At 46.3% G+C, this 12,854-nt stretch overlaps 1 protein-coding gene and 1 pseudogene across 3 annotated transcripts in view; one reads left to right on the top strand and one right to left on the bottom strand.

Annotated features, from left to right (window-relative positions):
* Nucleotides 1–12,854, top strand: part of ESR2 (estrogen receptor 2) — a 61,410-nt gene that overhangs the window by 40,524 nt on the left and 8,032 nt on the right. For all 3 annotated transcript variants that reach the window (XR_008427316.1, XR_008427315.1, XM_053928259.2), the window contains 2 exons: nt 669–802; nt 12,425–12,605. Coding sequence is in view for 1 of the 3 variants with exons in the window: in XM_053928259.2 (XP_053784234.1) it covers nt 669–802; nt 12,425–12,605 (315 nt within the window). In the remaining 2 variants the exon portion in view is untranslated. The remainder of the gene's footprint in view (nt 1–668; nt 803–12,424; nt 12,606–12,854) is intronic.
* Nucleotides 5,884–6,592, bottom strand: LOC112311781 (14-3-3 protein beta/alpha-like; annotated as a pseudogene).

Genomic DNA, 12,854 nt, shown 5'->3' with positions numbered 1-12,854 from the left:
ATATGGTTCAAAGCGTATCTAAAACTTATGCTTAAAAGTAATCTTTGGCAAGTCAAAAATTTCTGTGTCTCCATTTCTGCCTTTCCTGATTCCAGTCCATCTTCTCTAATTGTGATTTCTTTGTATGTCATATTAGCTTTTTTCCAAATTATGTTTACGTGTCTCTTATTTGCCCCACTAGTTTCTCAATGACCATGAGGCAATGAGAGCTAAGCCCTAGATATGAAGGGTTTTTTCTTCTTGGGATACTTGCTTCTGTAATGGCCAGTTTCAGTGTCTTCTGGTGGGAACATGGAATGTCTCATTTTGGTAATATGTGTCATATCTCAGGCTGGCTGGCTGCAATGGTTTAGATTATCCACAAAAATGTTACTCCTTTAATATAACATTTATGAACAGGAGAAGAAAAATGTAGTTCCAATGCACACTTTTGTCTAAATAGTATTTATTCAAATGTTTACTTCAGGGACTTAGAGGAAATACCCTTTCCTCTTTATAAGAAGATAATTCTAGTTATTTCCCATCACTGGGTGTGGTCTCATCACCACCTCGTTATAGTTAAAGCATGTACGAAACGAAATTTAAGATTAAAAAGAAAATACTCCTTACTGCCTTTGATGGTTGCCTAAAGCTGTAATTTTCTTAAATTTTCAAATGAACTTTTGTAGGGATGAAGGGAAATGCGTGGAAGGAATTCTGGAAATCTTTGACATGCTCCTGGCAACAACTTCGAGGTTTCGTGAGTTAAAACTCCAACACAAAGAGTATCTCTGTGTCAAGGCCATGATCCTCCTGAACTCCAGTACGTAAGCACGCAGCTGGGCCGTGTTTGATTGGGAGCGGGGTGGGGAGCGAATGCTGTTTCTAGCGGAGCTTTGAACTTACCATTTTATTTAAAAAGGTGAAAATGGCTTTCTTTCCAACTTCTCTGTTTCATTTGATAGCGATTTAAACTGTAGTGAATTTGAATATAAATTGTTCATTGGGTGAATTACTGGTAGTAATTTTAAAAGTGGCTCAAGCCACTTTGCTGGAAAAGAGAAAAATTGACGATATTTACCATTCAGCATCTTTCAATGTTTATAAAGACACTTTACCTAATTGACATGCATTTATATTTACTGTTTGGGTTCTGCTTTTACAGATTCATTTGTTCATTCACTGATTCATTTAGTAAAGACATTAAAATGTAGTCCCTCTTCAAGTAGCTCATAGTGGAGGGAGGGAGGGAGGAAGAGAAAAGAAATAATTGAAAAGGAGATCTCAGCACTGGCTGGTGTGACTCAATGGATTGAGGGCCCACCTGCGAGCCGAAAGGTTGCTGGTTCGATTCTGGACAGGTCACGTGCCTGGGTTGCAGGCCAGGTCCCCAGTTGGGGTCATGCAACAGGTGACCAATTGTTTCTCTCACACATCAGTGTTTCTCTCTCTTTCTCCCTCCCTTTCCCTCTTTCTAAAAATAAATAAATAAATAAAATCTTAAAAGGAGGATCGCAGTGCTGTGGTACAGAGTACCAGGGGAAAGTGTGAGAGATTCTGGAGTGTGCTTAGAAGGAGATGATGTTTGCATGGGTCTTTAGGGATGGGCAGGTGGAACTAGTGAGGGGCAGAATAAAGGGACATGGGCGGGCCAGGAGCTGCAAGTGACAGAGCTGAGGGAGGCGGGCAGGGTTGTAAGATGCTGTGCTGAAGACTCACTGCACCTCTTGGGTTGAGGACCACCGCCGTGGACATTGGGCAGCCCTGGAAGAGGCTCAGGCAGGAGTATCATGGACAGATAGGTGTTCTTGAAAGGTTGCTCTGGCTTGCATGGGAGGACTAACTGAAGAGGGGAGAGACTGAGGCATGGCGCCCAGCTAGTGTCGTGAGGGAAAATGAGAGCCAAACTGACATGGTGTGGAGGACCAGGAAGGAAGGGGCCTGACCCGAGAGAAATATAGGGGTGAGAGGTGGGAAATGAGGAAAGTGCTCTCTAAGATTTGTTTATGTTATAGCTTTGCTGTTTTTTCTTATGTAAATAATACCTGGTTACTGTAAACATTCTAACATTTTTTTTTTTTGCATTTTTTGCCACTTTAATTATGATGTGTCTTGGAGTGAGCCTCTTTGGGTTCATCTCAATTGGGACCCTCCGTGCTTCCCAAACTGGTACAGGTTTTTCTCTCACCATGTTAGCAAAGTTTTATGTCATTATCTTTTCAAACAGGTTTTCTATCCCTTGTTTCTTTTCTTCTCCCTCTGATATTCCTATGATGCGAATGTTGTTACGTTTCATGTTGCCCTGAGGCTCCCTTAAACTATCCTCATTCTTTTTTCATTTTGTTGCTCTGACTGGGTATTTCTACCTTGTCTTCCAGCTCATTGACTCGGTTCTCTGCTTTATCTAGCCTTCGCTTAATTCCTTCCAGTGTGTTTTTCGTTTCAGATATTGTATTCTTCATTTCTTCCTGGTTCTTTTTCATACTTTTTATGTCCTTTTTCATGCTGCTGTAGTTCCCACTAAGTTCCTTGAGGCTCCCATAAAGTTCCTTGTAGTTCCCACTGAGTTCCTTAAGCATCCTTATAACTATTATTTTAAATTCTGTCTGATAGATTGTTTGCCTCAATTTCTTTTAGCTCTTTTTCTATGGATTCCTCCTTTCCTTTTGATTGGGGGTTATTTCTTTGTCTCCCCATTTTACGTGAGTCTCGTTGTTTGTTTCTGCATCTCAAGTTGCTCTGCTTTGCCTGCCTGTCTTTGTGGGGTGGACTTCTGTGGTAGGGGTTCTGTGGGATTCAGTGGTGCAGTCTCTTTGATCTCCTGATCTCGGTGCTCTAGGGTTGCCCTTTACTCAGTTCACGTGGGCTCTCTTGTTGTGCCTGGGCTTGGACTATTGGGAGCTCATTCATTGGTGGGTTCTCCCCTCCAGCTGGCTGACTGGGAGGCACAGCCCCTGCTGCATCTTGTATGCTTGCTGGTTAACAAAGCAGTACTACCCAAACCTAGCAGAAAACCAAACCCACGCCAGCAAAATTACCCCCCATCACATCAGCAATGTCAACAGCAATTGAACAGAAATTAATAAAGGTGGAGAGAGATTAAGAATATTATAAGGTAGGAAAAAGGGAATATGAGGCAACTAAAGGAGAGAAAAATGACTTTGAGCAGGGAGAGGGAGGAGAAATAATAAGAGCAGGGAATAGAAACAAGGCGAAGAAAGAAAGGAAGAAGATACAACTTAAAATGTTAAGTAAGATGGGAGGATGATGGCAAAATGGAATAAGAAAAGGGAAGAGTATAACGAGGTTTGAAATAAAATTAAAAATGTAGTGAACCAAAGGGAACAAAATTGCAGAAAAGCCCCAGCAGGGTCAATAACAATGAGCTGAGCAAAGATTAATAACAGTGGAAAGGGAATAAAAATATTATATGAAAGAGAAGAGAGACTATCTACAGTAAAGAATAATGATTTTGAGAGGATAGAGAGTAGATAAATAGTAAGAGTAAGGAATAGAATCCAGGCCAATAAAAGGGAAAAAAAATCCGAACTCAAATAAGCAGGGGCAGAGGAAGGCAACATGTAGTCAGACAGGGGGAGAGTAACCTATGATATTTGAAATTTAAAAAAAGATGAACAAATAGGAATACTGTGGAAGAAGAACGGCAATAGCCATAATATCCATGCCAAACAAGCCACAATTTATAAAGGTGGAAAGAAAATAAGAATATTATAAGAAGGGGAAAAAGAATGTGAGCTGACCGAAGGATGGAAGAATGATTTTGAGAGGACAGAGGGGGAGCAATGGTAAAATTGCTCTGGAAAAATTGTGGCTGTGTTCCCTGTTCCCTCTGCCCCTACACCACCCATCTTCCTCTGTCCCAGCTTATTTCCAATAATATATAGTTTATGATGAATTCGCTGTCCATATCAAGGGAGGGGCCAATCTGTGTAAGAGAGTCAGCTCTTTCCTGCCTGATGCTGATGGTATCTCTGTGTTCAAGCTGAGGCTGGGCGGGGCTCTGATTGCCCCTTGCTGCACTGATTTCTGATTTCCCTGCTTTGCTGGCCCCAGCGAAATAGGACTCTTAGGCACCAGTGTATTTTGTTTTGAGTGCAGTTCAAAATGGGCCCTTTAGGCGGTTCTCTTTCTGTCTTTCTCTTGCGGATATGTGCCCTGCAGGAGGTTCTTGAGCCTGTTCTGCCTGTTTTGTAGAGCTTCCCCATTGGTGGTGCTTGCAAACCTGCAGGAGGTAGGGCTGGATTCATCCTTCCCTTCCTGGAGGTTCTGATCCCCCCAACCCCCCAAACTCCCCCGCCCCCGCTAGGGAAGGGTGTCTCTGGCTGTAAATAGTCTCAGGTGCTCAACTCCCGCCCATGAAGTTCACAGCCCACTGCCCTCACAGCAGACACAGTCCCAAACTCTGCACTCTGCACAGCCTCTGGCCCTCCAGCTGTGCGGGGCTGGGTCCAAGAAATCCCCTCTCTGTGCACCTTTCTGATCTCTCTGCCCAGCCACACTCAGTGGGAGCAAACTGCACCCTCAGTTCTTTCCCCTTGCTGGCAGGGTAGATGTGCAGGGTGTCCCTGCCCAGCACGCCTCAACTGCCCTTTTAAAAAGTCTGTCTGGGCACTCCCACTGCAGCACTGAGTTACCGTCTGGGCACTCCCATTGCAACACACCACCTCTTCAAAAAGCCAGGAGTCTCTCACAGCCATGGCTGGCCACTGCCTGCCTCTACCAGCCCCCCACCCTGACCCAGGTACAGATAGAATCCCCCTCTCTCTCTGGCACTCTTTAGGTGGGCGTTTGCCGCTGCAGCTGTGCATGTGCTGGTGTGTGTGTGTGTGCGTGTGTAGCCTGGATCTGCCATACTTTTTGTATTCAAATCCGTCCTGGCCCAGGTCTGGGGGCCCTCTGCCCTGGGAGGGGAGGGAGCCTTAAAGCTGCGACCTCTGACCAGGCTCTCCACAGCTTCAGGCCCCACGCACCGGCTATTTCCCGTTCAACCTATAAAGTCTCCTTACTGCCATTGTGAAGCATCTTCTGCACTCTTTGGCTTCCAAACTTTCTATCAGCTAAGATTTTGCTGAATATTCAGCTTATTTTTCAGAATTCAGCCAAGTGTCTGAGTTGGGGGCAAGAGCAAGTGGACTCGGCTTCCACCGACTTGGCCACCATCTTCTCTCTGCTCTCCTACCATTATAAATATTGCTGCGATAAATAGAGATGCGTTATTTTGTGCACGTTCCTAAGTCTGTATACAGTTTTCATACTGTTCAGGTTACTGTCTACCTGGTGTGTGTCTGGCCCAGCTGCTAGACCAGACCCCCACTGCTGTGCTTAGCTCTTTCCTCCTGTCGGGCCTGACGTCGTCGTTCCTTCTTTCTCAGGGAACATGTATATCCATGTTTTAATCCTCAACTGAGGAGTCACGGATCCCTTCCTTTGGGCCACATATGGGACTTCATTACCTAGATTTTATACAGTCTTAGAGCTTGATGTTTGAAACAACAGGAACTTGTGAGATCGTATTATGCTGCTTTATTTTAAGTCAGCCAGAGCGGCAGTTCCCGAAGCCCAAACTCACTGCAGGACCTGTGTCCATCTGGGTCCCTGGCTGCCCCCCGATCTGGGGCCAGCTGCCCTCTCCCTCTCCAGCCTGCACTCATTTCTTCTCTAACACTCCCGCATACTCTGGGACATCGGCACTGGTTTTGAAGAAGGGAAAAGGGAAACGCATAGAGCAGTGACTGTGGGGAAGGACCAGGTTTGTTTTTCTTTTCTTTCTTTCTTTCTTTCTTTTTTTTTTTTGATACACGATTCCTTTTTTTTTTACTGCACGAAGGGATATATGTGGAGGGTGCGGAGTGACACTGCAGAGACCACAAAGCACAGTAGACATCAGTCCTCTCCCTCCCCAGCATCTCCTTCAGCTCCCTGGTTTTCTGACGACCACAGAGTGAGATTGTCCCTGAGCAACTGCATGATCAGCGTGCTGTCTTTGTACGACTCTTCATTCAGTGTATCCAGTTCAGCAATTGCTTCATCAGACGCCGTGTTTGCCAGGCTGCGAGCCTTTTCAGGAGAGTTTGGAATCTCATAGTCAATGGCAGAGCATTTTCCGTGTCAGGCCAAGTCGAATTGGTGTATAGGCTGCATTTCTTTCTTACTAGTTTCAAACCCTGGTGAGCCTGCTGAGAGTTTGACTCAGTGGTTTGCTTACTGTCTCCAGATGCCACCTCAGAAAGATATCTGAAATAATCTCCTTTCATTTTCAAGTAGAACACCTTACTTTCCGGTTGTGTGGCCTTGGGAATAGGACACTTGTCCCACAGCTCCAGACCGTCGTTGCCGATGTCCTGCAGCTCTGCCTCTCTCTTCTCACGGAACTCTTTGCCCACGTGCTGCTGCTTCTGGCTCCTCTCTGTTTTCTGCCCAGTGCTGGAGATGACACACCGGGAAGACCTGTGGGCACCCACCACATTCTTGTAGGCAACAGAGAGCGGGTTTCTTTCTTCATTGGAGGGTTCGTGCCGCTGTTCCATGACGGCCTTCATGGCTGCTCCGCCAGTCTGGCTCTCTGTCCCAGCTCAGTTTTTCCCGTGGCCATTCCCGTGGGTGGTCTGCGGGGATGAAGCCGCTTGAGGGCAGTGCCTTGAGCGCGGGGACAGCTTCCTTCCCAGGCCCACCCCTCAGGCAGCAGCAGTGGCGGCTGCAGCGGTGGCGCAGCAGCTCTCAATGCTTTTTTATTTCCAAATTGTTACAGACAGTTACCTTTGTAAAATGGAATAAAAAGAAATTACTAGAAACTTGAAATGACAGTGTAAAATACAAGCCCTAGTGTTTTATTATTATGTTCAGTTGATTTAAAATTACTGTCAATTGCTGTAAAAGTCTCCAAATACGTACCCTCCATTTCTGCTTCTCTCTTTGTGGACTGGTAGCAAGTCATCCTTGAGTAGCCCTGGCACGGAGCACGAGGGGCTCAGGAGATGGCTGGATGGGCGTGGAGGGCGGGGCAGGTCTTGAAGAAGAGAGCCGAGGGGCACCAAAGAGGAATCTGAAGGTCACGTGAGGCTCAGAGACCCAGAAGACAACTGTTGGGTGCTTCCTAGTTGGGTTGGTCTGGCCTTCCCTGCCTGCCAGGGCACTTCGCTTGAACCTAATACACTCCCTACCCCAGTTCCGGGAGGCAGACAGTTTGTGGGTAGAAATGGTAAGCTGTTGGACAAATGGAAATTGTCCAGAAAGTCAAGAAGACTCCTAAATGCTTTGGGGCTTCTGGCACCTTCTTGACGTGTATTGTTGTTACTCTTTACCTTTTATATAGTAATATGAAGGCCCAGCTCACATCAGCAATTAAGTTGATGTGCATTAGGAAATGTGCAGCTGGGGCATTTGAAATTGATCATGGAGAAAAAACCCAACTTTTTCTGATCTTCTCTTTCTGCCCGCTTATAGACTTCCCCTCACGGGTGTGCTGCCATTTCTGTCTTTGTTAAAGGGAAGATCTGCTCGAGAAATACAGTCCCACGTCGGCACAGGGGGATCATCAAATGCCAGATCATGGGGCTTCTCCTACCTTCAGAAATTATTTAGAACCCATTCCTGTGCAGCAAAGGGCTCCTTAGAAAGCAGTTTATTTCTGGTTATAACACTTTGCGGGATAAAGCCTTCTCTTTGGCTGGGCTCCTTACAGGCCCTGGAGCCTATGCGACGTCATACTGTGTTGCTGTGAGAGCTGAAAGCATCGCCTGTGTGAACAGGAAAGGCTACGGCTGTGGCATTCCGGCAGCATTGGTCAGAACTGCCATATCTGAGAGAGTCACAGAGGGTGAGACATGCATCACAGGCACGTGACATGATTACCGCTTGTGGCAGTAAATGACTAGAATCTGTTTACAGTAAATCCAAATTGAAGAAATCTTCTTTTGAGGAAGTTCCTTTTTTGCTTGGTAGTTATGACGGTTGTCAAAATGAATTTATTCTGTTCAGCATCACTGTTAGAACGTGGGATTCTGTTTGTACTGGAAAGTTTCCACTGTTGGGAGGGATGGGTCTTTCCTATGCTAGATTTTAGGCATTTGAACGTGTAGGCTTTTTTCTTCTGGATTGTTTGTAACATTAAATTAAAAGCAGAAACAAGGACAGAATCCACTTCCTCACCTTAAATTTTAAAAAGCCTGACAGAACATATGAGACAGACACTGGACATTGGACCAGAGGTCACAAGGGCCAGAACACAGACACGGTGAGCCCTTTGCTTGCCCAACTTACCACCCGAGGCTGGTTTCCATGTTGCGACACAGGGTGGGCTAACTCGAGTAGACACCAGGGTCTTTCTGAACTGAGGAGATAAAGTTGTACATTGGGGGAGGCCAAGGCAGCGAGGGTTTCCAGGGGGTGTACTACAGAGGAAACTTGGACACAGAGGCTTTTGAGATCTGCTGAGAGTCCCCTTCAGGTCTTCAGCTGAGCACTCGTCTGCTTGTGCTTATGAGGATCCTAGCCACAGACAGGGACAGAGCCACCAGAAGGAGCAGGAAGAACAACCCCTAGAGTTCACACAGGGCCAGGAATCGTTTATGTTCTCACTAGCCAGAGGGGAAAACCCTGTAGTAATACTGAGCCTTGGGTGTTGTACTCATAGAGGTATTGCTTCAGTAGTAGGTAAATTAGCCCTAGAGTAAAGGCTGCTCTGGTCCTACCAAAAAAAACAAAAACAAAACCCCCCCAAAAAATGAAAAGGAAGCCTGTCAGATCAAACTATTGCCACATAACTCAACTGCATCCCCAAAATGCTCAAGAATATTTTAAAAAGTACAAAAATATCTAGCACCCAACTAGGTAAAATTCGACATATCTGGTAACCAATCAACAATTAGCAAGCATGCAAAGAAGTGCAATATATGACCAATAATGAGGAGAAAAACCAATCAACGTGGCGAAGACCCCCAAAGGACATGGCTGATAGAATCAGCAGGCAAGGACATTAAGGCGGTTACTGTAACTCTGTTCCATATGCCCAAGAGGCAGAGGAAAGCATGAGCCAGTTAAGAACAGACAGAAAATTTAACACACACACACACATAAATTGAACTTCTAGATCTAAAAACTATGTCTCCACAGAATCTACATCAGATACGGAAGAGCAGAAGAAAAGATTAGTGGACGTGAAGCCATAGCAATAGAAACTATCAGAAAAGAATAGAAATAAAAAAGTTCAAAAAGTGAACAGAGCGTTTGGAAAGTATGGGACAACCACAGTTGTTAATGTGCATAATTTGGAGTCCCTGAAAGGGGGACCATGTAAAAAAATACTCAGAGAAACAGTGGTTGAAATTTTCCAAATTTGATAAAACTGTAAATATACAAATCCAAATTGGATGAATGCCAAGCACAAGAAACATGAAGGAAACCACACCACAGCACATCATAATCAAGTTGCTTAAAACCAGTGATAAGGAGAAAAGCCGTGAAAGCAGCCAGAGAATACAGGTGTCGCAGAAGGTGTCTGGGCCGTCCGGAGACGGTCTCCAGCGTCAGCTGGCGGATGTGACAAGCCCACGCTGGCACGACATCGCTCAGCCGGGCCGGCACTGGAGCCAGTGTGCCAGGCGGCCAGGTCAGGCTGTGTCAGCGCTTATGTTTTACAGAGCTGCACACTTCTGGGTTATTTTTCTCTTCTAAGAATGGGTGTAATATGGAATAAAAGGTAGCTTTCTTATCCAATTAAATGTCCGTTCAGTAAGTATTTACTGAGCTCCTGGTATGCGTCACGCGTGCTCTCTGACGGGGGCCTTGGTCAGACACAGGGAGGCATCGAGGGGCTTTTATGTTACTGTGATTTTGGTAAGGAGGACTGACTTTATTGGTTCTAATAATAACTTTATTGTGATACAAGTCGCATACAATTCACCCATTTAAAGTACACAAGTCAGTGGCTTTTAGTGTATTTATGGCCTATAGCCACCATCATAACCAATTTCAGAACATTTTCATTACCCCAAAGAAACCCAGTACTTCTTAATCGTCACTCCCTAGTCTCTGTCCCACCGACATCCCCAGGCAGCTGCTAATCTACTCTCTGTGGAGATATGCCTGCTCTGGACAGCTCACGTAAATGGAATCACACAAAACGTGGGCCTTTACTCGGCATGATGTTTTCAAAGTTCCTCCGTGTCGTACCACAAATCAGTACTTCATTTCTTTTTTATGGCTAACCCACTGTTCCCCTGTAGAGAGTATGCCACATGTTGTTTATCTAGTCATCAGCTGATACTCACTTCAGTTGTTCGCTTTTATAGGCTACTATGAGTAATGCTGTTACGAACATTTGTGTACAAGCTGAGGGTTTACTTTTATGTTTTCAATCTTTGTCACTTTGGACTGAAACATGTACCAACAGGTACACCAATTTGGCTTTTAGAATCCAAAGACGGAAGATTTCTTTCCGGCGGTAGAAATCCGCGGGGCACATGTCATGTGGCAGAACTGGCTAAAGGAGAGAAAAAACCCTGGTCAATGCAGCTGGGGTCAATTTTAGGGAAAGTAAGCTGAAAACAATTTTCTCCACCCTTCCATTGCATTAATGACTTCCTGTGGTATACCTAAAATATGCGCCAACATGCATATTTATCACTTAAGTTATGATGGTGTGATTGGCTAAAAAATGCAAAAATGTCAACCTATGGGAGTTTGTTCTAATTCCATGTATGAGTGTTTCCTTCACACCAGTCATCATACAGGGTGACGGGAATATAGTGACAAACAAATAAATGGGGTCAATGCCCTTGAAGGGCTTACATCCCATTTCTTTGAGGGCGAGAGGGCGGCTGTGAGGCCTGTATGAAGATACCCAGCTTGGAGTTAGATAAGGAAGTTCGAGCAAGCCAGGCTCTGAAGGAGGAGTGGCCATAGACAGCAAGAGGAGAAGAGAGTTCCTAGGGGGAAAGTTTGGCATGGCCAGTGCCTCACCTGTCCAAGGAATTGAAATGAAGGTTCACGGTGAGGACGAAAAGAGCAGGGAGAGCCTGGTACACCTGGTAACTGCTCTGGGTAGTTTGGACTCAACCCCAAGCATTGAGACGCCCTCAAAGAGAGCCGCGTGAGCAGACCTGCACTTTGGCCACTCAGAGGGGCTTGTCGGTGGGGCTTGTTTCCTCTGTAGCGGAAGGGCAGGTTACCAGCTGTGGGGGACAGCGGGAGATTTGGGGGGGCGGGGCTCAGGGTCACTATGGAGAAGGAGGTGAGCAGGTGGGTTAGAGAAGCAGTTCCAGGCTGTTTAAATACTCAAAATCTGCAAATATTTAAAATCTGCACCATCAGACATTATGGAGGGAGGTGTTCCCAGGGATGTGATGGAGCAGTACACTTTCATATTTGCGGTTCGGTAAGTCCCTTGAACAAAACTGCCTTAATTAAACCAAAAATGCCAATAAAAAAATAGAGATGAGAAATTGCCAAAACAGATTCTGTAGATGATGGAGTGCCAGCCATCCTTCATTCGCATTACAGTCAAAAGTTGGCAGTTCCCCTGGTTTCACATATTTGCTCTTTATTTGCTGGAAGAGAAGCTAGTAGTTTTCCTGCTTCCAGGAATCAAGGACTTGGGGGAGGGGATGGAGGGTGGGGGGCAGAGATTTACCTGAGCTGTTATTTTGCAGCCATTGGGAGGCAACAGTATCTCAGATCCTGGGGGCGGGGGTGGGGGGAGGTGGGGGCGGGCGGGAATCAAACACAGGGCAGGGAAGCAACCTACCTGTGGGTGGTTGTGGAGACCTCAGGAGACGGTGCACCTGCAAGCTTTGCTCAATGAAGATCTGGGAAAATGGTCTGGGGTCAAAGAGCTAGTGACAGTGAACTTAATAGGTTTGTCTGACTCCAAATTGGTGGACTTCCTGTCCCCAGCAAGGTGCCACCAGAAGCTGGATGCTGACAGCTGCACAGAGGGGGCAATGGGCCCACCGTGACTCTCTGCACAAGGCACGCACGACGGTGTGGGCGGGAGAGCTGTATAGCAGTGGTCCTTAGTTTATGATTATTAAACCCCCCTCATGAGGGGCCCTCCTGCGGGCTAAGGGTGGACTTAACCTCACTTTTGGACCATCTTGGTATGTGTATTTGTTGCTGGAAATGAGATATACCACATAATGGTTTGAGGCAACTAGATACATATATGAGGCAAGGTCACCATTCTGGGCCTGGCAGGCAGTTTAGTCTGCCCCGATTCAGCCAGGCTTACCCTTCCCGTTCAGCCATGGGGCTTGCTCTTGGGACACCGTGGAAAGGTCAAGTCGTGTTTTTAAGATATCACCATACATGCAGAAGCCAGAACCCATTTGACCAATCTGACCTTTCAGGAGAACGTTGACATGCGTAATGCACACAGCTTGTTTCCTCTTCGCAGAGCAACAAACCATGGCTTTGATTCTTTGTCCAGGCATGTACCCTTTAGCTGCAGCAGCTCAGGAGGCTGAGAGCAGCCGGAAGCTGACGCACTTACTGAACGCAGTGACCGATGCTCTGGTCTGGGTGATCGCCAAGAGCGGTGTCCCCTCCCAACAGCAGTCCGTCCGCCTGGCCAACCTCCTGATGCTCCTTTCGCATGTCAGGCACGCCAGGTACAGTCTCTGCGGGGCCACTTCACTGGGAACGTGGGGGCGTGCTCAGAGGGTGAAGTGTTTTCAAGTTTGCAATGGATAAGGTAGAATTGTTACCTTTAAAGGAAGATGAACCCCTGAAAGGGAATGGGGGTTCCCCATCAGTGCACACGCCCGTAACCAAAGGTCAGCACACTGTGGGCACTGAACGACTGTCCTGTGGCACCTTACAGGGTCTTTATGGCATCCTGTGGTGGCTCAACTAGATTT

The sequence above is a fragment of the Desmodus rotundus genome, chromosome 7, assembly GCF_022682495.2.
Source record: "Desmodus rotundus isolate HL8 chromosome 7, HLdesRot8A.1, whole genome shotgun sequence".
NCBI classification, from domain to species: Eukaryota; Metazoa; Chordata; class Mammalia; order Chiroptera; family Phyllostomidae; genus Desmodus; species Desmodus rotundus.
This window is presented reverse-complemented; position numbering and strand designations above follow the sequence as displayed.